Here is a 26,361-nt window from a genome sequence, read left to right on the forward strand (position 1 = left end):
TTGATTACACTACAGCGTTTCATCGATGTTGATGGTTGTCAATGAAGCCGCTGACATGTCTCGCAATCGGACGTCAAAATTTGAGGCACCGGGTAGTTTTAAGTGTGATTGTTGTGGATATGAAACAGGGAAAAGTGCAAATTATCACCGGCATTTGGCATCAGATCGACATCTGCGGGTACTGAATTTTTCAAACCAGATAAACTGTGAAATCAACGAGAATGACTTGTGCACGGATAGCGCAAGTACTCAGCCCATTGACATGATCGTAGATGGTGCGACAGTAGACTGTCAAACCAGTTACGGTACAGATAATTACGATCAAGATTTTGAAGAAGAAGAAGAAGAAGATGAAGCTGTAGAGGATAATGATGAACAAGAATATTACGAGGAACAAAGCCACGACGCCAGGATAGATACAGAGTGGTTCCCCTTCGACTCCAAAATCCACTTTCTCCTCACTTCATTATACAGTTCTAAAACCCACAGAGTTGTAAGTTAACATTCTGATTGCATATATCTAGTTAGTTTCTTATATGTTTCTAATATAATGTCCAATCTAATGAACTTGTATTGTGATGAAAGCTATTTATAATCTACATGTATACTATATCTATTTTGTTAAAATTATATATGTATTGTGATGAAAGCTCTTTATAACCTACATGAATACTATAGCTATTTAGTTACATTTAAAATAATTATGAGGTCTGGCAAGGCTATTTTAATTTTCTCCAGTATTTTGATTGGTTGATTCTTGCATCTTAGTAAAAAAAATCATGTTCACAAGTTTTATGATCCTAAGGCCAGGCCTTGAAGTCATTAAGCTTTCTAGTCATTTTTTTTTAGCCCATACTCCAAAATCACCCAATCAAAATTCTGAATTTTCATTTATACCATATATTTTTTTTGTCGATGTTGCGGCCATGCAGATATACTTGGATATCAATATTTGTTTCACTTTTTATTTATTTTTTATTATTCTTCAGAGTGATGAGGTAATGACTTTCGTTATGTACATAATGAAGGAGTGTGGGTGTCGTAATGTGCCTCCACTGTCCAAAATAAAAAAGTATCTTCAGACAAAAATGGAAATGGAAGATATGATCCAAAAGGTAATTCATTTATTTTAATTGTTAAAATCTTTTTTTTTAAATAATTATATTAAAAAATTTAGTTAAAAAGCAAGTTATCTGAGTTATTTGTTTTATTATAATGACCTTTTTTGTATAATATTTGTTTTGCCTGTATTTTAAAACATATTTGTATAAACTACATATGAAACTGTTACAATTTTAAAAGATAAGTAAAAAGTTTGCTATTATTACCCCTAAAAGGAAATGGGCACACTCTTTAATGTTTGCTATAATTTTCAATAGTAATTTTCTTTAATAAAAACATGAGAAATAATTTTGTCTTGTATATAAATTTAAAAAATGTGTCCAATGATCCCCCCACTATTAAAGATAAATGACATGGCTTAAAATAGAACATGGAGGTAAAATGCAGTATTTATGCCCCACCTACAAATTATTATGTACGATACAACTGTTGGGTTGTTGTCCCTGAATTAGTGATTTTAAGGAATTTTGCAGTTTTTAGTATTACTTTATCTTAAATAATAATATCTAATATCTTTAATAGATTATAATCTATAGTATCCAATACTATTAATAATGATTTTAACCTTACTTATTTATACATGTACAATTAAGGAATAACAGTACTGTAGTTGAAGAGTTGCCACCGTCAATTGTAGATTTGACGGTCGCAAATGCAGTTTTACTGTCGACCCGTAGCATAGAATTTTTAATTTACTTTTAGCATGAAGATAAAGATGGAAATATTTCCTGGATGATCAAGCCAACTTCAATGCTAAAGTTGCAATAATACGATAAAACTTGAAATAAGGTATAAATTTGAAAAATCAATAAAATCTGTGAAACTTCATGAATGATTTTGGCAAAGACGTCATGGCTAAACGTGACGTCATACAAATGAAAACTTACTAACTGGAGGTTATGACATTACTTGTAAACTTCAAATTCGAATAAAATTGCATTAAAACGTACAAATTCGTGGTAGGTGTTGTTTTATTTTTGATTATATAGTAGTAATCGAACATTTATTGATTCATCAATTCAAAAAGGGCGGGTCCCTCCTTAGTTACGCCTGGTCAACTGTGGATTTGACGAATACTTTTAGCCAATGAAAAAAATTGTTACATCCAAATTGCATTAGAATTTTTAATCTACTTTTAGCATGAAGATAAAGATGGAAACATTTCCTGGATGATCAAGCCAACTTCAATGCTTAAGTTGCAACTGGCTAATCCAGTGCTTTCAAACCAGATATTCAGGTATTAAAATGTTTCATAAAGAGTGAAATTTCAGTCTTTTGCAAGATTGCTGTAATTTTGTAATTAAGGATGGTTGATTTATGGTAAATGTTTTTATATATAAGGGTTGTAATGCACTTTACCTATAGGGGTGAAGCGACAATTTTAAGCTATAAAGCATCAAATTGATTAAAATTTTATAAGGATTTACCAAAATATTATTATCATGTATTGTCAGAGGTCTGAAATTATTTTTATTACCATCATTTTTTTAACGTTATTTGTCGCAAAGGTACCCCAATTACATAAAAACCAACTTATACATTTCTATGTACTCTCAGAGGAAAACCCTTGAAGAAAAAGACACTCCAGGTACTTGAAAAATATTCAAAGCACATGTCAATGAAATAAGAGATTTGTTTTTTTTTCCAACTGTATAAGTACCCCCAAACCTTTATTGCATCTAAAAAATATAACATAATGTTGAAGAATATATTTTATAATTAAATACTCTCTCTTTATATATAAATAGATATCCAACTGTAGAAACTTCTTCTCAGTCAAACTACCAAGTGTCAGGCAGTAAGTGGAAAGAAATGGAATTTCACTGGACTATAAACAGTAAAAAACACCAATTTGTTAAAGGGCAGTTCATATCCTTTGAACTTGATGGTCAAGAAGTCTATGGCAAGATTTTGCAGTTTCTGGAAAGTGTACAGGTATTGTAATACATTTGGCAAACCTGATATACAAGATATAGGGACGTTTAAAATGATTTTTTGTAAAACAATATTATTGATGATATTAGCAGATTTAGGTTTAAAAAGGAAATAAAAGATGAATATTACATCCCTTATAATCTTATGTAAAATTTGAAACAAAAACATTAATTAATCAAAATATGAACTATTAAATTTATTACATTTTTCCAGACTGTAATGAAAGATTTGATTTGCAGTCTCCAACAAAGGGAGATAATTTAACTTAGTTACTCAGTCCTACAACAATGCTAATGTAACATCAAACATTTTTTTTTTAAAAGACAGTACAGTTCATGTTCATGCATTTTGTTTTGAATGTTGCATATATAATTATTAAATTTTGTGAATCAAGAATGTTGTGAGTTGTTCTGTGACTAATGCAAAAAATATTGTTGTATAATGGTAAGATGCTGTTGTTTAAATTTGATAGTTGTAACTTTTGTCAGTATTGAGATGCATTTAATATTGATGTTATAAATTTCATGATACTTCGGTTATAAATCTCATTAATTTTATGTTAAACTATACATAGTTACTAAATAGTGTATTAATATCTTATTTTTTACCTTATAGAACTCAATCTAGATGTTTCAATATCATTAATATTATTATGTGTGATTATGCTTTCATAACTGCTGTTATATTTTATTTGATTTTGCAGGAAGACAAATTGATGTATGCTAAAGTAGATGTGTTTATTGGCAAGGAACACAGATACATGTCTGAAATGAATATGGAAGATAAGTATGTATAATTTTACATAAGTTATGCCATATGGTATTTAGTTCAGTTAATCTGGCATAAATTTGACACTGACCTTAATGAAGTAATTGCATCAGAAGAAGTTTAAAACTTTTCATTATAACCCTTATATACACAGAAAAAATCCAATAAAATCTAACTTGAGGAAAAGTAAAAAATAATGATTTAAAATTCCTATGGACATTTCCATTGATATGGGAGATAACTCTGCAAAAATTAGACAAAATGTCAATAAAAAATTGACACAAAATTATAATTTCACTGCTTCTGTTCAACAGATTGTATTGATTTTTTATATTTTAGCTGTCTAGAGCATAAAAAAAATTGTAAAGGTTGAAATATCATTTAAGCCACACCAATTTGATTCCTTGTACGACGGACCCGCCAACCCTTTTTTTTCAAAACAGATTTTTTTAATTTTTTATATTCCTGCTTCCCGCATCTGGAAATGTCATTCAGCAGTTATTGTTTGTTCATGTTGTTCATCAGCTGTTCATTGGTACTTTCCTGTTTGGATATATAAATTAGATCGTTGGTTTTCCTGTTCGAATTGTGTACGCTTTAAGAAATAATTCATTGGGGCTTGAATATATTGTGGTTTTACCACAGGTTGGCCCTTTATTACAAATATTTTACACTGAGCGATAGCGAGGGGTAAAATATCGCCATAAAGGGACAACCCCTGGTAAAATCTAGATATATTCAATTATTTTGATTCTAATAGGACAAAAACGGAACTTCTTTTGAATTGAAGCGCTCTAGGTAGAGGCAAATATTTGTGGTTCCCATAAATAAACGCACTTTTATATTGGTGTAAAAACAGCAAACAGAATAAGTGACATGATCAAACTATTTACAATAAGTTTAAGTGCCTAAATGAGACAATTCTACACAAAAATCAAATAATCCACCATAAAACAATGTATGACCTTCAATAATGATACAAAACCACAAAGTCATAATAGATGTCCCTTAAATTCCAAACAGGAAATAAATGGCATTATTTTTTAAGTGCCAAAACTTACCCCTTATGTGCATTTGCTGTAAGTACAATCTAGTGTCAAAATTTTGAACAATGATAATTGCAAGATTAATTGTTTTTTAGATGTTTAGTGAAGTATGGGCAACTGCATATGGTGTCTTTAGAAGAATGCAAGGTGGTTTCAATTCCAAGTGACACATCATTGATGGAGCTCATAAATGGGGAGTTGATAAATATTTCCAGAGAAGTATGTGTTTCATTGTTTAACATTTGTACATTGTTTAAAGACGATTATTTGAACAAGTTAGAAATTAGTTTTATAAAGGACTTATTTCAGAAAAAGGGAGACGGTTTGGATCCATTAAAATGTTTAATCCCGCTGCAGCACCTGTCCTAAGTCAGGAATCTGATGTACAGTAGTTGTTGTTTGTTTATGTAATATAAATGTGTTTCTCGTTTCTCATTTTTGTATATAGATTAAACCATTGGTTTTCCAGTTTGAATGGTTTTATACTAGTAATTTTGGAGCCCTTTATGGCTTGCTGTTCGGTGTGAGCCAAGGCTCTGTTTTGAAGGCCGTACATTGACCTATAATGGTTTACCTTTTTTTTTTAAATTGTTATTTAGATGAAGAGTTGTCTCATTGGCACTCACATAACATCTTCCTATATCTATTAATTAGCTATTTTCATAGTATATTTTTTTTGCTTAAGACATGTTAAGGAACTACTTATTAGATCAATTACATTTTTATAAAGTCTCATTGCTATCCGTCTGGGTTTCTGCTGGTTGAAATAATTTTGTTTCGCCACCTCTTCCGCAAAAACAATATATATTTTTGCCACTTTATAGATTTATTCGCCAGTAAAATGCTTCAGTGATTCACTATACAAGTTAACTTACAATACAATATTGTTATCTTAATTCTAAAATCTGTTATATGCTGTCTGCACTTACATGTATGTTTTCATAGCACCAATTGTCAACTGATGCCATGAAGAGTAGTGACTTAATCCAATCAACATGAACATTTCAAAAAAAATTACTGTAAGGTTCAACTTATTCAAATGCAATTTTAAACAATGATATCATTTAATTTTTTTTCAGAGAAAAGATGCAATCTTAAAGCAGTCATCTTTATACACCGGTTTACCTGTTATAACAGTACCTTTAAACCTGTTTATGGATGACATGTCAGCCAATCAGTCCAAGAGGTGGTCACCCCTGCATGCCATCCAGGGTCAGCTTTCTGGCTTGAGTGTTGAAGAAAAGAACAGAGGAAAGAATGTGTTTTTGTTAGGTGTGGCTGATAGAATGAATATTCTTGAGCTTGTGTCTCCTATTTGCCAGGACATTGAAAATTGTAAACAGTATGTATGATTGTCTTCTACATTTTTAAATGTATGCACTAACCACAGTCTAATTCAGTATTTCCAATGGCTATTTACAATTTTACCTTCAATACAGTTCAGATTTACATGTGAGGTAATAATCATAACTATAAAACAAATAAAATCACAAAATAAATTAGCTGTACACTTGTTTGAAATACACAATTTGCAAAAATAAGTGCACATGAAAAAAATACATTTACAGCTTATGAAGTGATTAATGGAACTTTTATATACTGTATGTTATTTTTTTATCTTTCAGATCAGGGATAGAAGCATTTGATGCTTCACTTAACCAAAAGGTTATACTGACAACTGACATATCCCTGATCGTTACGGACTACCAAATGATGAGTTTGGCCTGCAACCATTTAGGCCCATCTGCAAATAAATATTGCCCAAAATGTAATGTGAGTATTCACAGTACAGGTACTATTTTTATACGACTGCAAAAAATGTTTGCATCTTATAATGGTATGATGTTGTCGTCTGCATCGTTGTCGTCATCAGTGCTCGAAGATGCATTTAGTTTCCGGACAATAACTTTAGTTTTAGTGAATGGATCTCTATAAATTTTTAACAAAAGGTTCCTTACCACTAAAGAAAGGTAGGGATTGATTTTTGGGGTTGTGGTCCCAATACTAAGGGTCCTTAAAAGGGCCCAAAGAAGCATTTTTCTTGGTTTTTGCACAATAAATTAAGTTTATTACATTGGTTGCAATGAATTACATTGATTTCCCATTTAGATAAAAACCGATAATTTCACATGTGAAATAAACGTGGTTATTTCACTCTCTGACGTCATACAACAATAGGCGTTGTCAAGACGTCGATAACGTCGGATCAAAACAAATTGTCAATGCGTAGGAAAAAGATATAGTTCCTTACATTTTCTACATTAATTTCATAAAAAAAAGCCAAATTTTGCAAATGTAATAAAAAGAATAACTAATCGCCGTATTTGAATATCAAAAATAAGACAACTTGTGACCGAACGCCGCTATGAACTCGTGCTGCGCACTCGTTTAATCCATGCGTCATTCGGTCACACGTTGTCTTATTTTTGATATTCAAATACGGCGATTAGTTATACTATAAATAAATAAATAGAAATCTATGATATTTTAACACAAGGTTAATGACCTCAAAAGGAAGGTTAGGATTGAAATTTGGAGTTTTGGTCCGAACAGTTTTAAAGGAATTAGGGGCCAAAAATGGCCCAAATAAGCATTTCTCTTGGTTTTTTCACTATACAATTCAATACAAATATGTGTATTATATTGACATTATGTATAACAAAATATTTACAATATTGAAATATTTCAATTAAATTACCCCCAATAAGTCAATTCAAATAGATACTATAGTATTAATTCAGATTGATATAACTATAACTTTATTTATAGAAACCTCAAAAAAACAACACATAAAAGTTGGATGGTTGTTCATCATATTATAAATTACTTTTTTATACCAAACTTTACTTTGTTTAGTGAAACTTATTTGTTTAACTGTAGGCAGATGGCACAGATCCTTTTAAGAAATGGGATTTGAGAACACCAGAAACCACAAAGAGGACACTGGAAAGGCTCAAATTAGTGCGAGACAAAGTATCATTACAAAGACAGACAGGGGTGAAATTGTATGAAAATTGTTTATGGCAATTTATGGATCCACACAGGTATGCAGCACATGCTTTATAAGCTTAGTATAATTTAAGGAATATCAATATGACATATATTCAATTTGTTGGGATGGATGGTAATTGTCTTATATAAGTAACCTGAATTAGAGTAATTTCTCATAATTTGATTGGCGGATGTTGTCCTAGTTATCAAGTACCATTTTTTTATTATCTCAGATAGAATTATCTCCCTTAAATTATTGATCCTACAAAAAATATTTTTAAGTTACTGCATGTATTATGTCCTCAGATTTTCCATTTTTCACAGTTTTATATAAGATATATACCAGACTACTTCCATTATGACACGGAACGCCGAGATCGCCCAAAGGACCCCCATGGAGGGGTATTGATAGCAGCTAAACAAACATTACAGCTGGGTAACATCATAAAAAGCACTGAAATAGAACTACTGACTGGCACTATTAACTTAGAAGGAAAAAAGAAAATGCTCATAGGCGCTTTTTATCGACCACCTGATAAAACAGATGACACCTACCTGAATAAAATGAAAGACGAAATAAATAACATCAGATCAAAACATCAAAAAGACATATTCCTTATTGGTGGCGATTTCAACTTACCCGATATCAACTGGGCAGAACAAACTATAGACCATAGACAGTATCCTACCAGAACCAACCAGGCATTCTTGGAACTTGTAGCTGACAACGGGCTAGAACAAATTGTGGACTTCCCAACAAGAAAAGAGAATACCCTAGATTTATTGCTTACATCTCATCCTTCATTTAAATTAAGATGCAAACCATTACCATCAATAGGAAACAGCGACCATGACATCGTCCTCCTAGATATGGCTTGTAAACCACTTAAACCTAAACCAGTCAGAAGAAAGATATTTCTATGGAAAAAAGCGGAAATACATAATATAAAGGAAGATCTACAAAACTTTATAACTACCTTCAAAAACATCAAAGATAGAAGCGTTGAGTCTTTATGGCAGGCATTTAAAACTGCTGTACAAACCACCATAGAGAAAAGAGTACCAACGAAAATGACCCTTGGAAGAAACACTCATCCATGGATCAATACAACCATTAGACGCAAAATAAACCAAAAGCAGAAAGCACACAAGAAGGCGAGAAAAACTAAAAAGAAAAGAGACAAGGATAGGTATAAAAGACTACAACAAGAAGTGCAGTGGGAGGTCCGTCAAGCCAACAAGAAGTATATGGAAGAGGTCAGTTCAGACTATAGAGATAATGCAAAGAAATTCTGGTCTTATATCAAGAGCAAAGGTCAGGAATGGACAGGAGTGGCACCGCTAAAAAACAAAATGGGATTTCTGCAAAGTGATAACAAGAGTAAAGCTGACATTTTAAACGACCAATTCCAGTCAGTATTTACCAAAGAAAACCTAAATAACTTTCCAGATAAAGGTAAAAGTCCATACTCCACCATGAAGGACATAAAAATTAGTACCAACGGAGTCCACAAATTATTAAAAAACCTGAAACCGCATAAAGCTACTGGTCCCGATTCAATACCAGCCTTTATACTGAAAGCAGCAGCAGAACAACTTGCTCCTATACTCACAGACCTATATCAAACATCATTGAACACTGGTGAAGTCCCGCAAGATTGGAGAGATGCCAATGTAGTTCCACTTTTTAAAAAAGACGAAAGGCACCTAGCATCTAACTACAGACCAGTATCTCTAACTTCCATCACATGTAAGGTCTTAGAACATATTGTACATAGCAACATCATGGACCACTTTGACAAAAATAAAATACTAACTGATGCACAACACGGATTCCGCAAAAGACGATCATGCGAATCCCAACTAATCGTAACCATCAACGACATTGCATCGAAATTAAAAAGTAGCGGCCAAGTAGACATCATCCTGCTTGACTTTGCAAAAGCATTTGACAAGGTACCACATCACCGCCTCCTACACAAGTTGGAATACTACGGCGTCAACCCCAAAACCAATAAATGGATTCGCTCCTTCCTACATAACAGAAAACAGAGCGTGATATTAGAGGGTGCCGTCTCTTCACAAGTACCAGTACTCTCTGGTGTACCCCAAGGCACAGTCCTTGGTCCATTACTGTTCCTGGCCTACATTAATGACATGCCTGAAACAGCATCTACATCAGAGACCAAATTGTTCGCGGATGACAGCCTTCTCTTTCGTACCATCACCAACCAAGCTGACAGTGAACTTCTACAAAAGGACTTAACAGCATTGGAAGACTGGGAAAACAAATGGCAGATGAGTTTTAATGCCAAAAAATGCCTTGTCATTAGAATATCCCCCAAAAATAGACCAGTGATACAAACATCATACCATCTTCACGGTCATACTCTAGACACAGAGGAAGCAAGTAAATATCTTGGAGTAACCATCAGCAACAACCTAACATGGGATAAACACATAGACAATACAGTAGGCAAAGGAAACAGAACGTTGGGGTTTATACGTAGAAACCTCAAAGGCTGTACAAAACCTGTAAAAGCAGCTGCATATGTGTCCATGGTAAGACCTGCAGTGGAATATGCAAGCACAGTATGGGACCCAACCGCCCAAAATAAAATCAAGGCAATTGAACAGGTGCAGAAAAGAGCAGCACGATTTGTGAATAACAACTACACAGACCGAACACCTGGCTGTGTCACAAATATGGTTAAAAATCTAAAGTGGGAAAGCCTCGAAGAACGGAGGAAAACAAATAGATTGTGCATGCTATTCAAGATCCAGCATGAACTTATAGATATAGACCGTCACCAATATTTGACCCCGAATGATAACCGGACCAGAGGTAAAAACCGCTTCTTCCAAGAAAGAACAAGTACAGACACCTATGGCCAATCTTTCTTCCCGAGGACAATCAGGGACTGGAACAACCTACCAACAACAGTTACAGCGACCAACACCGTTGAGGGATTCAGAGCTGCCCTGAAGGCATGCTCTGAAAGGAAGTAGGAAAACCAGTTGTAAATAATTTTAATTGTATATTTTTTTGCGAACGTTTTAAATGTAATTTGTAAATAGCTAATAGAAATCTTTCTGTGTTGCCCGACACTGCGTAAAGTTTTCGCGCGGAACCATTAACATTCAGCAATGAATCCGGTTCCTTACCTGGAAGAAGAAGAAGAATATATAAACTTTCTTGCTTGATGTTGTCCTTATTATTGAATATATATATATAAATTTGTAATTTAAAAAAAACATACATTAAATCTGATAGGTCTATAAAATTTGTATCGATATGAATTTTATTGACTCAACTAATTCTCGTATTAAGATAATGGCACACTGTGTAACTAACAATATCACTTATGGTTTAATTTTTCTTTTTTTTCATTGGTTTATTTGGTCATGTGTTTTCCATTTCACATTTTGTGTTTTTTTCACTGTTTGTCTGCATGTATTGACTTGATGTATTAACTATATTTAGAAATGATATATATATGTGTTCTTATGTAGGTTTTTTTTTCAGAGATACACCAGTGGGAACTTTACATTTCCTGTATTTAGGACTAGCTAAGCATTTGATTAAGGTAAATGTTTTTTTCTATTATGGGTGGTAAAATTGAAGAGGATGATTGTGATCGAAGTTTTCTTAATAGTAGGGGACAGAAAGGATTAATTCTTAATTAAAAAACTATGGGTAGGTGTTAAGAAAGCTTTATCATATTTTGATGCTTTTATGTGACCATCGAATTTACCATGTTTAACTTATCAATTTTGTAAATTTGAGATTTTTTTCCCATGTTAAGTACAAATTGCATATTTTTTTAACTTCTTTGTTATAAATGAGATTAAAAAAATACATATCTAAAAAATTTGACTAAAAACACTGAATTGATTGATAATAAAATTTGAATAATTGATTACCGTTACTCAAAAACCACTCATTGGAAATACCTAATTTTCTCACAAGAGTTAAGTTTGATTATAAACTTTTTTTAATTCATTGCTATTTTCCACTTGTATCAAATATTTAGAAATAATTCCAGAATGAGATTTCAACGATACTAAAACATCAGAACAATACATTCTTAAATTAGGATAATGGGTTTTAATTGAATTTATAAGGGAATGTATTACATTACTGTTAATTTGGCAATGAAAAAAAAGTGTTCCTTATCTAAAATTTTACAAACTTTGCACAGTTTGTGTTCTCTTTGAACTTTTTTTATATCATTCTTATTCAATTTCCAAATTATGATCGCTTACATGTAATTTTGTTAGAAGTTGACGACTTAGTAGAGTAACTAAGAACAGCTGCTGTCTCAAAAATATGTATACATTAACAATCAATCTACATTTTTTTTTTTTTATATATTTGACAGTACTGCTTAGATACCTTAAATGAAAACCAAAAAAATTTACTGGAAAAGCATCTAGAAAGTATTGACCAGTCAGACTTCGCCTATCAAATCAACACCAGTTTCTTCAAGTACTTTGATAGTAGACAGGGCAAAGATTTCAAACATTATGTGAGTACAGCTTTTCATTACAAATGAAAATAATCAATACAATAAAATTGAGAATGGAAATGGAGAATGTGTCAAAGAGACAACAACCTGAACAAGAACATATTAACAATTGCTGAAATAATCAGGCTTGTCTTATTTTTCTATAAGAACTGAGCTGTCCTTGCTATACCTTTGCTATTCAAAAGATGCTTCTGTCAGAAAATAACAATGTAAAACATTTAAACAGTATATCTGGTGTGAAATAAAGGATAGGTGATTACGTTTTAGATTTTATCCTGCAATTAGTCAACTATTGTACAAATGACAGGTATACACTATATTTTTGCTATATTTGTACTTGTACAAATAAAGTCTCCTGTTACCCCACTTACAGGTTGAGTGAGTGCTAATATGAATATTTCTGTTTCCAAACCAGTTCTTTTGGGGTCCTTTTTGTGGTCTACATTTCAACTATGGTATGTCGATTTCTTTGAGAAACTAGAGACAATGATTTTGATTTATTAACTATAGTTACAAGTGTTGGGAGCAATTTCAGGATAAAAACAATATATGTACAGAGCCATGCTTTTCGTCCTGTTTCTAAAGCTCATACATATTTTCCGACCTTGTACATATATTGTATATAGAGAGTCTTATAACAACAACACTTTAGGGACTGCTGCAGAAATTTAATGATCGACATGTTTCGGTGCCTAGGGCACCGTCATCAGGATAACCAAAAACAATACATAAAATCATGTTGAAGTACAAAATCGGGTTGTTAAAATTTAAACGTCACAATGTTACAATGGTAAGTAAGTAAAGCATTGGTTCACTTTCGTTTGTAATATATTGTATATGTATAACACAGACAAAAAAAATAGATAGTGCAGCACAACTTGATTTTACAATGCTAGCATGCAGAGTGCTTCATAATACAGGCTATATATAATGCAATGTACAGTGGGATTACTATATAAATGACAGCAGGGTGATATATATTTTTATGACTTATTTTTTTTGTTGTCAAATAAAAAAGGATGTGGAAAGCCAATTTTGTAAAACTCAAATTTGATTTCAGCATGATAGTATGGTGACATCACATTGACATGCATAATGTTTCTGTTGATTAAAAAAATATTAAAATTTTTTTTTTTTTTACATACATTTTTTTTAATTTTTGGTTTTATTAATTTGTTTTGCAGCTCCAAATTGCTGTTATCAATATGGAATATGCTGGATTGCGTACAAAGTACATTTTGGTGTTGGAAAAACTGGCATTGGTAAGAAAGATACATGACAAAATATTTCCAATTAAGTCAATTTCATTATTTTATACCCCCGCTTTCAAAAAAGGGGGGTATACTGTTTTGCCTCTGTCTTTCTATCAGTCTGTCAGTCTGTCTGTCCCATGAATATCTTTAGTCTCATTTTTCTCAGGAACTACAATATAAGGATTTCTGAAATTTGCTTTCAAGGTTTATATAAGTCTGCTATACCGTGTGATGTGTTTTAGATTCATCACTTGACAACTTCCTGTTTACCGAACACTTGCATATTTTTACACTATTAAAATTATCCATTTGCGGCGGGGGTACCATCAGTGAGCAGTAGCTCGCAGTTTCACTTGTTATTTCTTTTGACTCGATTTACTCATATTAGATTTTGTATTGCACCATTTTATAATTCTATGAAAATAAAATTGAGAATGGAAATGGGGAATGTGTCAAAGAGACAACAACCCGACCAAATAAAAAACAACAGCAGAGGGTCACCTTGTAACATAATCACCTCAAAAAATATATATATAACCACAGAGTAACATCTATAATTGGCCATTTACATGAGAAAAAAAAATCAAATTTTGTTAATGCAACTTTTAATATTATGATTATAACAAGGATTTTTTTATCTGTTCTTTTTTTGTTTGTTTTATTTTTATTTTGGTAATAATAATGAAAAAAAATAATATGCAAACTCTTTCTTTTGTAGATTTCAAAGTATATCTTGCAAGGATGTGGTGTGCCAAAAATCAAATCAGAGTTTGAAGATTATTTCCTGTTGATACAGGAAAACATACCAGAAATTGGCACAAAAAGAAAGACCCATCTTTGTGTTCATTTGGTAAATAATATTTTTTTTAAGGTTTTTGATCCACTTGTTTATGATATTTTTGTTATCTTATGGTTTTATCCATGTTATACCCTTAAAAAAATATTACCTTTCCCTAACTTTTTTTTCCATTTGAAATTATTATATTAATCTAATGTTATTCTTTCGTAGTTTTTTAAAGAGAAAGTTGGACAATGTTAAAAGTATGAAAAACGAAGAGAAAATTATTTTCAAACAAATTTTCAATGGATTATTTCTCAAAAATAAGCGCATTTATCGATGAGACCTTGATTTTTTTCTGCGTTTTTAAATCCATTATTTCATTGCAATTAGTTTGAACGATAAATTTCATTGGACATTGACAAATATTTTGAGAGGTTAGATTTCAGGTTCTACTAGTCTGTGTCTGTAACTAAGAATGCCACCAATTTCAATTCTGTAATTTCAAGTGTGTATTAAGTAGACTATAACTTTTTCAAAAAAAAAATTCTGTCTTTCAAAGGCTGATGACATGGAAAGACATGGCCACTTGCTGCATTATACAGAGGACAGCTTCGAAAAAAACCACAAGACGATCAGAAGCAGTATTGCACACCAAAATGGCCATGCCAGGTCAAGGGATACAGCCAGTCAGTTTGCCAACAGTGAGTTGATGTCACATGTGATTGCTGGAGGATTTTTTCTAAATTCTACACAATGGTAATAGGATAATAGATTTAATAATTCCAAACAAAAACTGTGAGATAAAAAAAAGAGTTATCTTTTTTTACTTTTTCCTGATCACAAAAATTATAAATAACACTTTTTGATAAATTAACTAAAACAATTTGTTGTTTTATAAACTCGTGATATAATTTGTAGGATGAAATTTTATCCCCAATTAGCACATTTTTCCTTTGGTCTTACTACCTATAATCGTCATTTTTTTTTATTTCTGTCTGTTATGATTTAATAAATATTGCTCATTAAATGCTGTGTTTTGAAGCGGAAGTTTACCAATTCTCACCTTATAGTATGTTTATTTTAATGATAGATCCATGGGTATTGCGATCACTGGATTTTTACAAGGAGGGTCATGCTAAGGTCACTATGCATATATGGAAAATATGTTGGGGAATAGCTTCCTGGAATCAAGCAATTAAAAATAAGTAAACCTCTTCTAAATGTGAACAAATTGAAGAATTAAAAATTTTTTCCTCAGAAAAAAGTATATATGTGCATAAGTTGTTTAATGAAAACTATTCATTTACCTATAAAGAACATATGCACATTTCATATTTCATAGGTTTCATATGACTTTAAGATCTGTCATTGAAATATTGGGGTGTTATACAAATCCAAGACAATGTCAACAGATATACATTGTCATTGATAACTTTAATATCAATCCTGACCTCTGATGAACCCCACAAAGTCACTGTTATTATGGTATAGAAAATTTCAAAAAGCCTCACCAAATACCTTTTTTATAAACTCTTATAACGGTCTCTGAATACTCAATTTAAAAAAAAATGGTTGTTACAGAAAATCACTGTTTCAGTTCCAAAATTTGTCAAAAAGTGCCTCTGGTTTCATCAGTTTAGGAACTTGAAAGTAAAACAAAGTTGCAAATGACATTACTATTTGTTTTGAATACAAAATGGTTCCAAAAGTCTTGGAATCAGCAGTATTAATGTTAAATAATCTGTTGACACAACCAGGAAAAGTAACTTTATAAGGAGCATAATAATAAAAACTACTATAAAATCTTCGGTTAATTATAGGTGAATGTATAAACTTTAATCTGGAAATCAAACACATTGTATTTTTTTTTAAGGAGTTGTGCTTCTGATTTGGTGATTAGCTATGGGAAGGACGGCAAATTATTAAAGTTCTTAGGAATGCCAAATAACCATGATAAAGGAGTTGGACTTCTAAAAAACATTGTAAATAAAAAGATGGTGAGTACTTGAATATGCTTCAGTTTTTCAATTTTTCTGTTTCACGTTTTCAGTATAATTTCACAATATCTTGTGAGTTTGACTCTGCGAAAGTCTTAACTGTTTGAAATCTAGATTTTGTAAAGATCTATTAAGTTTTTGTGAGAAAGTCTTACTTGTAATAAAATCTAGGTTTTGTAAAGTTCTGTATAGCTTTTGATATGATTTTTCACAACAATAGTAGAAAATTTTGTGTTTTATTGGTTTTTATCATTTTACTTGGTGTCTTACTAACTATGTTTTGTGTATGGAAATATATGACGATTTGATATTTCCTTAAGTTCAATAACTTCAGTTACCTGTAATGATAAAGAGTCAGAATTTGGCAATGCTGATTTAACTGTCATAAGTTATATATAAAAAGACAACCAGAGCTCATCACAAGATATTTATTGCAGCAGGTACTACCCCACAATAGCACCAATAAAAGCAATGAATATATACTTTAAGCATTTAGTATTATGTGTGCAGAACTATGTATTCATACAGTAAAAACAGAATCATGTATTATTGAAATCATACAAATGTTATATAAAATGTAGATTATCCTTCTCCAATTGATTTCTGCAAGCTTGTGTATTCCGCATGAATATATAGATTACGAAAGTAGTTTCGGAAACTTGGTTTATCAAAGTTTAAACTAAGAGAAAAATTTTAATTGACCAATCCAATTCAAGTATTTATAGATATGCAAATCATATAAGAATTATTTTGAAATAAAATTGAATTTATATTTGCTCATTTTCTTTATTGAAGAGTCCTGATGACCTAATGTACATAGAAGTACAAGTCCTACAGGCCATTTTGAATTGTGGAGGAAGTCCAAATATTCTAAGCAGCAAAGATCTTACAGTGCAGGAGTTTTCAAAGGGCACAACTAAGCTGGGCGAAAATGCAAGAGTTGGAAGTTTTGATTTATACCTTGATGAAGAAGAAAACGTATGTATAAAACTCTACTTTGTGTGCTACTCTGTTAAACCTTGTAAAATCTCTTAGACCGGTAGCTTCATCAAAATCACTCTAATATTTAGAATAAAAAAAGTTTTAATCGACCCAAGCAATTAAAAAAATAGTAATGTAACTTGTACATCTTTATCCATCATTTTGAAATCATGTGCACACCATATCACTACGAGACATAAATACCATAATAGCAATTTACACAAGTATTACTTTATGTATATCATACTTTTATCTAACATTTTTAGTTATAATTTTTATAGATCTTATAAATGAGGTTGTGGTATGATTGCCAATGCAACAACTCTTCACCAGAGACAAAAAGACACAGAAATTAACAACTATAGCTCCATGTACTGCCCTCAACAATGAGCAAAGCCCATAATCCATACACAGCTACTTTTGCATAGGTACTATTTCTGTACTAAAAATATGTAGTACTGGAAATTTACTTTTAATATTTAGTAATATTTCTTTACTTTAAAATTATTGTAATATTCAGGTACTGGTATTTTACAGAACTTGATTTGTACTAAATATTTTGGTACAGAAATAATACTATATTCCATGTTTTTTCAATCTATTGATATATATGTATAATCACATTTGTTAAGAGCAGATTGTAGTCACTTTATCACAGTTGTATATCTGTTTGAAAGCACCAGCCTGTTATCATGTAAAGTAATGTTTAATTTTATTTCACAGGCCAAAATTGGAAAAGTTACAAAATTTCTTAGGTTGGTGTGGAAAGGAAATTGTCACCAGGTTGTTTATATCCAGAAGGTTATTCCTGCTCATCATAGTAATGCACGACTGCAATATATAACTACAACTGAGACAACAGATTGTGTAAAACTAGTAAAATTGCAGTCATTAATTCACACTGTACATGACTGTAGAGGAGGGAATTGCCATCTGAAGGAAGGAACTGTAACCAAAAGAATTGAACAGGAAAACAGAAGCGTCAAAAGAACATACCTTAAACACTCTTTACAGCATAATGTTTATATCATTAACAAATACAGATTAACACATTCTTTGGATAAATTTGTTTTTTAAATTTGGCTATTTAGAACATGATGCAGTACCAAATCAAATTAATTATAAAAAAGAAGATGGGGTATGACTGCCAAAAGGACAACTCTTCACAAGAGAACAAGTGAGACTGACATTAACATGTGTAGGTCACTGTACAGCCTTCAACAATGAGCAAAGTTAATACCTTCATGTACAGTAATGTATTATGTGAATAGGATATTAAAGAATAATGAATGAAACTAAAAATGTAACACATCAGCAAAAGACAACCACTGTGTTTCAACTCTCCTTCTAAAATCTGACATATATATTTGTAAGCTTTTTTCCCCTTTAATCACATTAATTATTTATCCTATTTTTCAGGTTGGGTATTTCAATGATCCTCCTAATCAATCAGTAATATCCCTTTAAAAATGCTGCAGAAAAGTTTTAAATAAAAGTCTATTGAGAAAAATGTCTTAGAAACAATCACATTAGTCAAACTAGTGGTCATCTTTTAACCCGTAAAACTGTTATTTATGGAGCATTTAAATAAATAACTAAGTAAATAATTAATTTCAAGAAGTCATTCAAAACTGTTAGCAGAGACTCTTCGCCAGATTAACTGTTAAGACTTAAACTATACCTCTTGTCAATTTAACAGTATTGGCTGAACTTGGTATGTATCCTGTTTTGATAAAAAGAAGCCCTAAAATTGTCTATTGTCTTTTGGTTGCATGTAAAAATTGACAATAATTGTTTACTTAGACACATATTTAATAAATTTTTGCGCATGTTGCAAGTGAGCAATGGGTTTGCCATAACAAGTTAAGAGTCATTAACTTAATTTTTAACAGTTTTTTTGGAAAATCAAAACATTTTGTTAGAGACAGTAACTTGTATTGTATACATGCAGTATATACTATACTTAATGATAGATTATATTGGAAATATTGGAAATAAAATGTTTATTGTTATATTGATTCAATTATCTGTAAAAAGTTAAGAATTCATAGATGACATAAGGTGGCTGTCCTCCTCCATCTTGTATTTTGAAGTAGCAGATAACTATTGATCTAGATCTTTAATGAAATGAGCAAAGTTTTAAAGAAGTATGTAATTTATGTGTAAGACTTTTCAATGTTAATATAGAAAATTGTGTGTTTTACCATATTTTGGGTGTATTTTCTATACAGAAAAAAACATCATTATTTTTGTTTGATTCATACTTTTTCAAAATTGTCACACAAGGGGAGATAACTCGGATAGAGTGATTCATTATAATAGAAAGTGTTGTGCATTTATGTATGTTAATATGTAGCAAGAAAACAAGTCTGGTGACCCAATTTTTTCTTTTTATTATCTGAAAGCATGTTATTAGACCTATCCTTTTGCATTTAAACTTAAAATCCTTTAGTGTAGATTTCTTTTCAAAAGCAAATTGATTTTCCATGCATAATCTGTACAAAATCTGACAATTTTTTCAAAACTGGTCGTGTGTGTATATAATGGACAAGAACAAATAAACAAGATTTTGACAAATTATTAAAAATTCCTAAAATTTTTTATTTTATTTAGATCACCCCTTTAAATCCAGCTTTAAAACAATTACAAATAATAATTTACTACTGAATTCATTCCAGAAAAATATGCACAAAATGCATTGAAAATAGTTCTGTATTTTATTAATAAGGCTCAGTCAGATAAAGTTGTATTCAAATTTGTATATTTTTGGACAAGGATAATTTTTGGTATAATTTGTAGATAGAGATTTTGAAATAATAAAAGTCATTGTTAAATCCATTTGTAATATGTACAATACTAGAAATGCTTTGTTTTCATAATTAATCATTTTGTTGTAAATGTACCTCAGGGTGAGACCACTAAAAAATTTAACAAAATATTAATGTTAAAAGTATCTTTTTATGCCCCACCTACGATAGTAGAGGGGCATTATGTTTTCTGGTCTGTGGCTCCATTCGTTCGTTCGTCCTGCTTCAGGTTAAAGTTTTTGGTCAAGGTAGTTTTTGATGAAATTGAAGTCCAATCAACTTGAAACTTAGTACATATGTTCCCTATAGTATAATCTTTCTAATTTTAATGCCAAATTAGATATTTACCCAATTTCAAAGTCCATCAAACATGGGAAATGATAGTGCGAGTGGGGCATCCGTGTACTTTGGACACATTCTTGTTTACCATAAGATTTTAAAGGGGATATATAGTCATACATACAAGTGCTAGTAAAAATATTATCCTATGAATGTGTTTAAAATATTCATTGTGAAATTTGGTTAAAATTTGTGAATTTTTGTATTTCAAACCAGTAAAAGATTTATATTCGTATTCTAATTCTTCTTCAATAATTATTTTACTTTTTAGTTGATTTAATATGTGAAAATAGCAATAACTAGTGCATACACTGTATAATTTTGAACTCTGTAAATATGAAAAGAAGATGTGGTATGATTGCCAATGAGAGAAATCTCCACAAGAGACCAAAATAACAAAGACAGTACCAACTATAGGCCACCTTAAGGCCTTCAACAATGAGCAAAACCCATACTTCATAGTCAGCTATAAAAGGCTCCGAAATGACAATGTAAAACAATTCAAACGAGACAACTAACGGCCTTATTTATATTAAAAAATGAACAAAACACAAATATGTAACAAATAAACAAACAAAAACCACTGAATTACAGGCTCCTTACTTGGGACAGGCACAAAAATTATATCTGTAAGCACATTATATATAAAATTAGCGTCAGTCAGATCATGTGAATTGCATGCAAGTTAGATCATGTGAAATTCACGTGAGTCAGATCACGTGAACTTTACGTGAGTGAAATCACGTGAATTTCACGTGAGTAAAATCACGTGAATTTCACGTGAAAAAAAGTTGATGTGAAATTCACATGAAATTCACATGAGTTTCACGTTAGCACGTTCACGTTAATTTCACGTGAGTCAAATCATGTGAGTTTCACATGAATTTCACGTGAATTTCACGTGAACAGTTTTCATGTGAATTTCACGTGAAAAGTTCACGTGAAATTCACATCAACAAAACTTCACGTGAAATTCATGTGAAATTCACGTGAATTTCACGTGACTTTCACGTGAAATGAGATTCACGTGAAATTCACGTGAGCAAAATTTGCCTGTGTAACACGTGATGTGCAGTTAGCCAATCAGAATAAAATATTATAATGAAACATACATCTAATGTAATTATTTATTGATATCAGTTTACTTCAGATTTACCCCAATTTTGGTTAAAACAAGGGTTTGCAATAAAGAAATTAGGGTTACCATTTGTTTGGAAAAGATAAAAATTAATTTTCAAGGAATTCTGCCTAAACCTGTGCTATGGGCCGTTTTAAACTTGCAGTGAGGTTAGACTTTTTATGCTCTGTGTTGAAGGCCTGACTGGGACTATTGAAATGATTAACAGCAATAAAAGTTCTGTTCCTCTGCTTATTGTGTTTTGTGCTTAATGATTTTGTGTCATGGATGAATATTCCATATCCTTTCCTTTCTATTCAATGGTGTATTGTTTGTTAGCTATTGTCCTTCAAAGTTGTTGACTCTATGAACTTTTTAGAGGTACAAGTTTTCAACAAATTGGAAGTTAAATATCAAACATACTGAAAATATGTCACATGCTTGCATATGTATATAAACCAGATGAAGTTTAATACCACATATCAAAAAGCTGTGACAGAAATCTATTATGAACAGAAAAGTAAACCAATGTGCAACTCTCCTTGGAGTGGGGTGTACAAATGTTCTAGAAAAATGATCAGAACCATTGTTCTTTTCGTTCATAGAAAACAATTTGGCTTTTATTTTGGTCTGATGTTGCAAAAATTAAACATATGTCTGCACCACTTAAATTAAAGGTCTAAAAAATAATCTTTTTTACTTTAAAATGATTAGAACTTCTGTTTAATTTTACAGAGAGCATTTGCAGCACTGTGTCATAGTACTCATTTGTATGGAAGACGTTTAGTTCTAGAATGGGCAGAGAGTGCTGAAGATTTGGATGAATTACGTAAAAAGACAGCAGAACATTTCCATGAAGGTATGTTGGGAAAATTCTTGAAATATTAAGGGCTGCAGCAGAAAGTACAATGTTCCCCCTCCTCAGGGAAGGCATTTTTTTCTGTGAGTGATTGTATTTTAAATACCAAAATGCAAAGGGAGTGTTGTTCTAATTTATTTTTATTTCTGTGGGTGAGATATAGTATTTTCTAGAACAACCCTTCATGATCTTTTCCTGTGCTTTTCATATTTATATATAGGTTTATATTGCAACTAGTTGTGTTTATTTCCTAAATATAGTAACACAGCTATAATTTATGCAATGTCAATTTCATCATGGAACACTTTTTCCACAGTCAAGGGTTAATAAAGGGAAGAAAATAAGTTTGAAATTTGTGTTACAATATATAAAAGCTATCAATTTATTTATTTAAGCAGCAGTTTTAAAACAATATAAGGTCAATGTCAGACAAATATAAACTTTTTTGTACTCAGCGCAAAACTGAAGAAGGGCCCAATAGAACCTTGTCCTTCCCCAGTTTCGCGGCCTGATACAAAATAGTTGATATTTTTCTGACATTTACCTAATATTGTATATTTACTTGCCCTCTCATTATAAATATCTGCTAGTGCTGAATTATATTGAATTAGTGCACTTTTAAAAAGTCATGATAAGACTTTAAAACTTTTGGGCAATAAGAGATAAAAAATAAACTTTATAAATATTCAAATATTATGTATTGTATTATATTTTGATACAGCTAAGAAGCTTCAGAAGGTTTGTCCTACCAAAATCAGATGTTCTCTCCAGACTCTCCAGCTTCTTTCACCAATACAAAATGACTGTCATGAAATAAAACCCATCAATTAATCAATTATTTGAGTACTAGTATCACAAAAGGGTCCTTTTGAGATTATAAAGATAAAGGAAACATGATCAGTATGACAATGATTAGTTCAAATTACTTTGAAACAATTGATGCATACATTTTGGATGAATTGGATTATTTTAAAACGTAATTTCCAGCATCATGTTATTTCTGCAGGTACACATTAATAATAAAGTTAATAGAGTATTTATGTAATATTTGAAAAGATACAATGATGATTTTATATTTGGCATTGATTCTTCTATTCCCAGTGATTGTTCTGAAATATGCATGAGGCATTTGATACTGGAGAGTTCATGTTTGTTTAACTGATTAGATTACGCAGATCATCCAATTTTTTAAAAAATGAATGGTACAACTTTTGTATAATTTTTTGTTGACAGTTCAAAATATTTGGTGTTATATAAATATGTAGTTATATATTTGTGTTACTGTAATAAAAATCACTGTGTATCATCGCCACCGGAAATTGGGTACTAACGAAGCAGAGAGAAATAGAAAAAAAAGTAAACAAGTTAAGAATTCATCCAATTTAAAGCATTTCTACTCATTTGATGAGGATGCCGCTTAAGAATTGATTTTCTGATATATAATTCTTTAAATTATTAAGCCGATAAGTACAAAATTAATACAAGATTTTGTGTAATACTCCAAAACTTGCCACTTAGTACCGGAAAATTTCGAGGTCGATCGTCCTCTGTCGCCCCATTCTGAAGATATTGAACTGTTTTTCATTATTTTTCCAAACACGTTTTTAGATTATTATAGTGTGGCATCATATTTACTGAAATTTGTTGTCAAAAAGATGTATTTTAAAGAATATAGACCATAAGAAATAATGTCTAGTGTACGGCAACTTGCTCGTGTTGACAAATTTACTGTATGGCAACTTGTTTTCAACTGTATGGCAACTTGCTAATTATAGAATAGTTATTTACCGTCCTTTCAAAGAAAATGAAGTATTAAGTTCAAATATTTAAGGGGGGTGGGGTACCCTTTTATGTTCAACTGTTTTTGTCCTTTTCAAGGTTTTAATTTGTTTTAAATTGTTATTTCACTGATAAATTTTAAAAACTGTTAACTGTTTTTAACCCACTGTTTGTAATCTGTTTTGTTAAAATTTGCAATGTTGTTAACTGTTTATTTGTTAACTGTTATTTACAAGAATCACATTAAAATTTGCTGTCCATCTCTGTTGCTTTCACAAAGGAGTGACAAACAGCATATATGTAACTGTACATATCTTTAAAAAATATTTGAGTATAGTAAATCCTTGATAAAATTGAGAATGGAAATGAGGAAAATGTCAGATAAACAGAAGCCCGACCAAATATATAGAAGAAACAACCCAACGCAACGAGAAAATTATGCACTAGGGTGTGGTGTTAATTCACAGATAGGACAAAAAACTTAGAATTAACACTCATGATTTTTAAACACCCTCTTTCCCTTCCTTCCTAATAAATAAGGCTTACTATTTGAGTTATGCATGTGTATATTTATGGAAAGAGAATCGTCCATAAATTTGATTTCCAATAGTAATAATGGTGAAATATAATCTTTTTTTTTGTGTAACCATGGCAACAACCAGCATTTATTTGATACCAAATATTGCAAAATAGGGGGTTGAACATGTCACAAAGATCTCAAAAATTTGGTCCGAAGGAAAATTTCAATCAATAAGAGTGATACCTTTCCTGAAACCATAGACATATATCTATCAAAAGGTAAAAAAAAAATCATATGCATTTCTGCTGTTTTTTCCATAAAATTGAATTGAAAAGATCGAGCGTCAAATCTTTGTTGAAAAACAATACAAAATTTCTAAATCTATGGCGGTACGGATAGGAACGTATGGACGTTCAAACTGAAAAATGGCTTATAAAACATGCTAAAAACAATCTAAATGTTCATATAAACCCACTAGGAAGGATATACTATTATCCAAATATCCAAAATCAATTCAATTGTACAAAAACTTTCATATTTAGAAAATTCACCATGGCTATAATGCGAAACTAAACTTGTACTTGTGTATTGATATACCTGAAGCTGTCTCCTAAGTGAGCAATCATTTAACTACAAAAAGGGGGTAGAAGTTCAATGTTTGTTCTTGAAACATATAAATGAACCAAAATTTAAAAAATGAAATAAATACAAGACTATATACAAATGTAGCAAAGGTTACGGACATGCAGGTGCAACAAATGCGGCAGTGTTAAACATGTTTAGGGATATCTCATGCCCCTCTTTATACGTCTAACCAATGTAGTTATATCTGGCTTCTATTTGTAATGTATCCAAAACGTTAAAAGGAAAGGCCACTTCTTATCCAGCTGAAACCCTGGTCAGTCCTATGATGAAAATAATTGAGATGTATATGAAATGTTTGATAAGTTATATTGACCCAGAGTACCTGGACGGAATTGTGAAAAATAAAGTACCTTTTCAATTTGCAATTCGTAAAATAACTGAACAGTGTGGCCTGGTAGAAGAGGCCGAAAAATGAGGACTTGGTTCTCAAATTGATGTCAAATTGCTAGTCTAAGACTTCAGAAATGTAAAGATGGAGATTTTTATTTCAGCTCACAGTTCTTAATTAGGACTTGGAGATGTAATTCCTTTTAATAAAATCATGTAAGCAATGAGTCGTATGAAAAACCCTGACTGAGATGTAACCATAATTTATAAGAGCCCCGCCCTATAGTATTCACTCATTCTGTGTGTTTTACTTTCCTACGTCATGACGATAACCCAAGTTGCTACGACTGATTGACATAAAACATTTACTCAACAATATACATAACCAGAAGAAGCCTCCGTTTTGCTTTTTGAAGCATTTTCGATTATTCATGACATAGTCCTTTTTCTTGGAGCCAATCACTCCGTCTGTTTTTCCATCCGTTCAATTGTCTGTCCATGTGTCAATAAAAAAAATATGGTACTTGCGTGTGTCTTCTGAAAATTAGTCAGCTTTATATAAGAT

The 26,361-nt window shown here is 31.3% G+C and overlaps 2 protein-coding genes across 3 annotated transcripts in view; both read left to right on the forward strand.

The window, feature by feature from the left end:
• The window catches only part of LOC139528191 (probable RNA-binding protein 19), a 74,012-nt gene that overhangs the window by 45,822 nt on the left and 1,829 nt on the right, over positions 1–26,361 (forward strand). For both annotated transcript variants that reach the window (XM_071324067.1, XM_071324066.1), the window contains exon 26: positions 22,402–22,525. In XM_071324067.1, coding sequence (XP_071180168.1) covers positions 22,402–22,525 — 124 coding nt within the window. The remainder of the gene's footprint in view (positions 1–22,401; positions 22,526–26,361) is intronic.
• On the forward strand, positions 6–20,784 carry LOC139528189 (uncharacterized). Its single transcript, XM_071324064.1, has 17 exons — positions 6–493; positions 990–1,115; positions 2,262–2,359; positions 2,871–3,057; positions 3,761–3,843; positions 4,967–5,090; positions 5,951–6,213; positions 6,497–6,644; positions 7,752–7,915; positions 11,389–11,449; positions 12,245–12,391; positions 13,576–13,653; positions 14,363–14,494; positions 14,985–15,181; positions 16,299–16,422; positions 17,218–17,400; positions 18,127–20,784. The coding sequence occupies exons 1-17, from the start codon at positions 26–28 to the stop codon at positions 18,478–18,480; spliced, it is 2,937 nt and encodes a 978-aa protein (XP_071180165.1). The 5' UTR covers positions 6–25; the 3' UTR covers positions 18,481–20,784.

The sequence above is a fragment of the Mytilus edulis genome, chromosome 6 (genome assembly GCF_963676685.1).
Source record: "Mytilus edulis chromosome 6, xbMytEdul2.2, whole genome shotgun sequence".
Classification (NCBI taxonomy): domain Eukaryota; kingdom Metazoa; phylum Mollusca; class Bivalvia; order Mytilida; family Mytilidae; genus Mytilus; species Mytilus edulis.

What these genes read in the sequence shown, in the direction of transcription:
- LOC139528189 (XM_071324064.1), top strand. Translation starts at nt 26, where the DNA reads ATGTTGATGGTTGTCAATGAAGCCGCTGACATGTCTCGCAATCGGACG. An exon ending in TGGAAGATATGATCCAAAAG is followed by an intron (nt 1,116 to 2,261) that starts GTAATTCATTTA and finishes ATCTACTTTTAG; the next exon opens with CATGAAGATAAAGATGGAAA. An exon ending in CCCATCTTTGTGTTCATTTG is followed by an intron (nt 14,495 to 14,984) that starts GTAAATAATATT and finishes TGTCTTTCAAAG; the next exon opens with GCTGATGACATGGAAAGACA.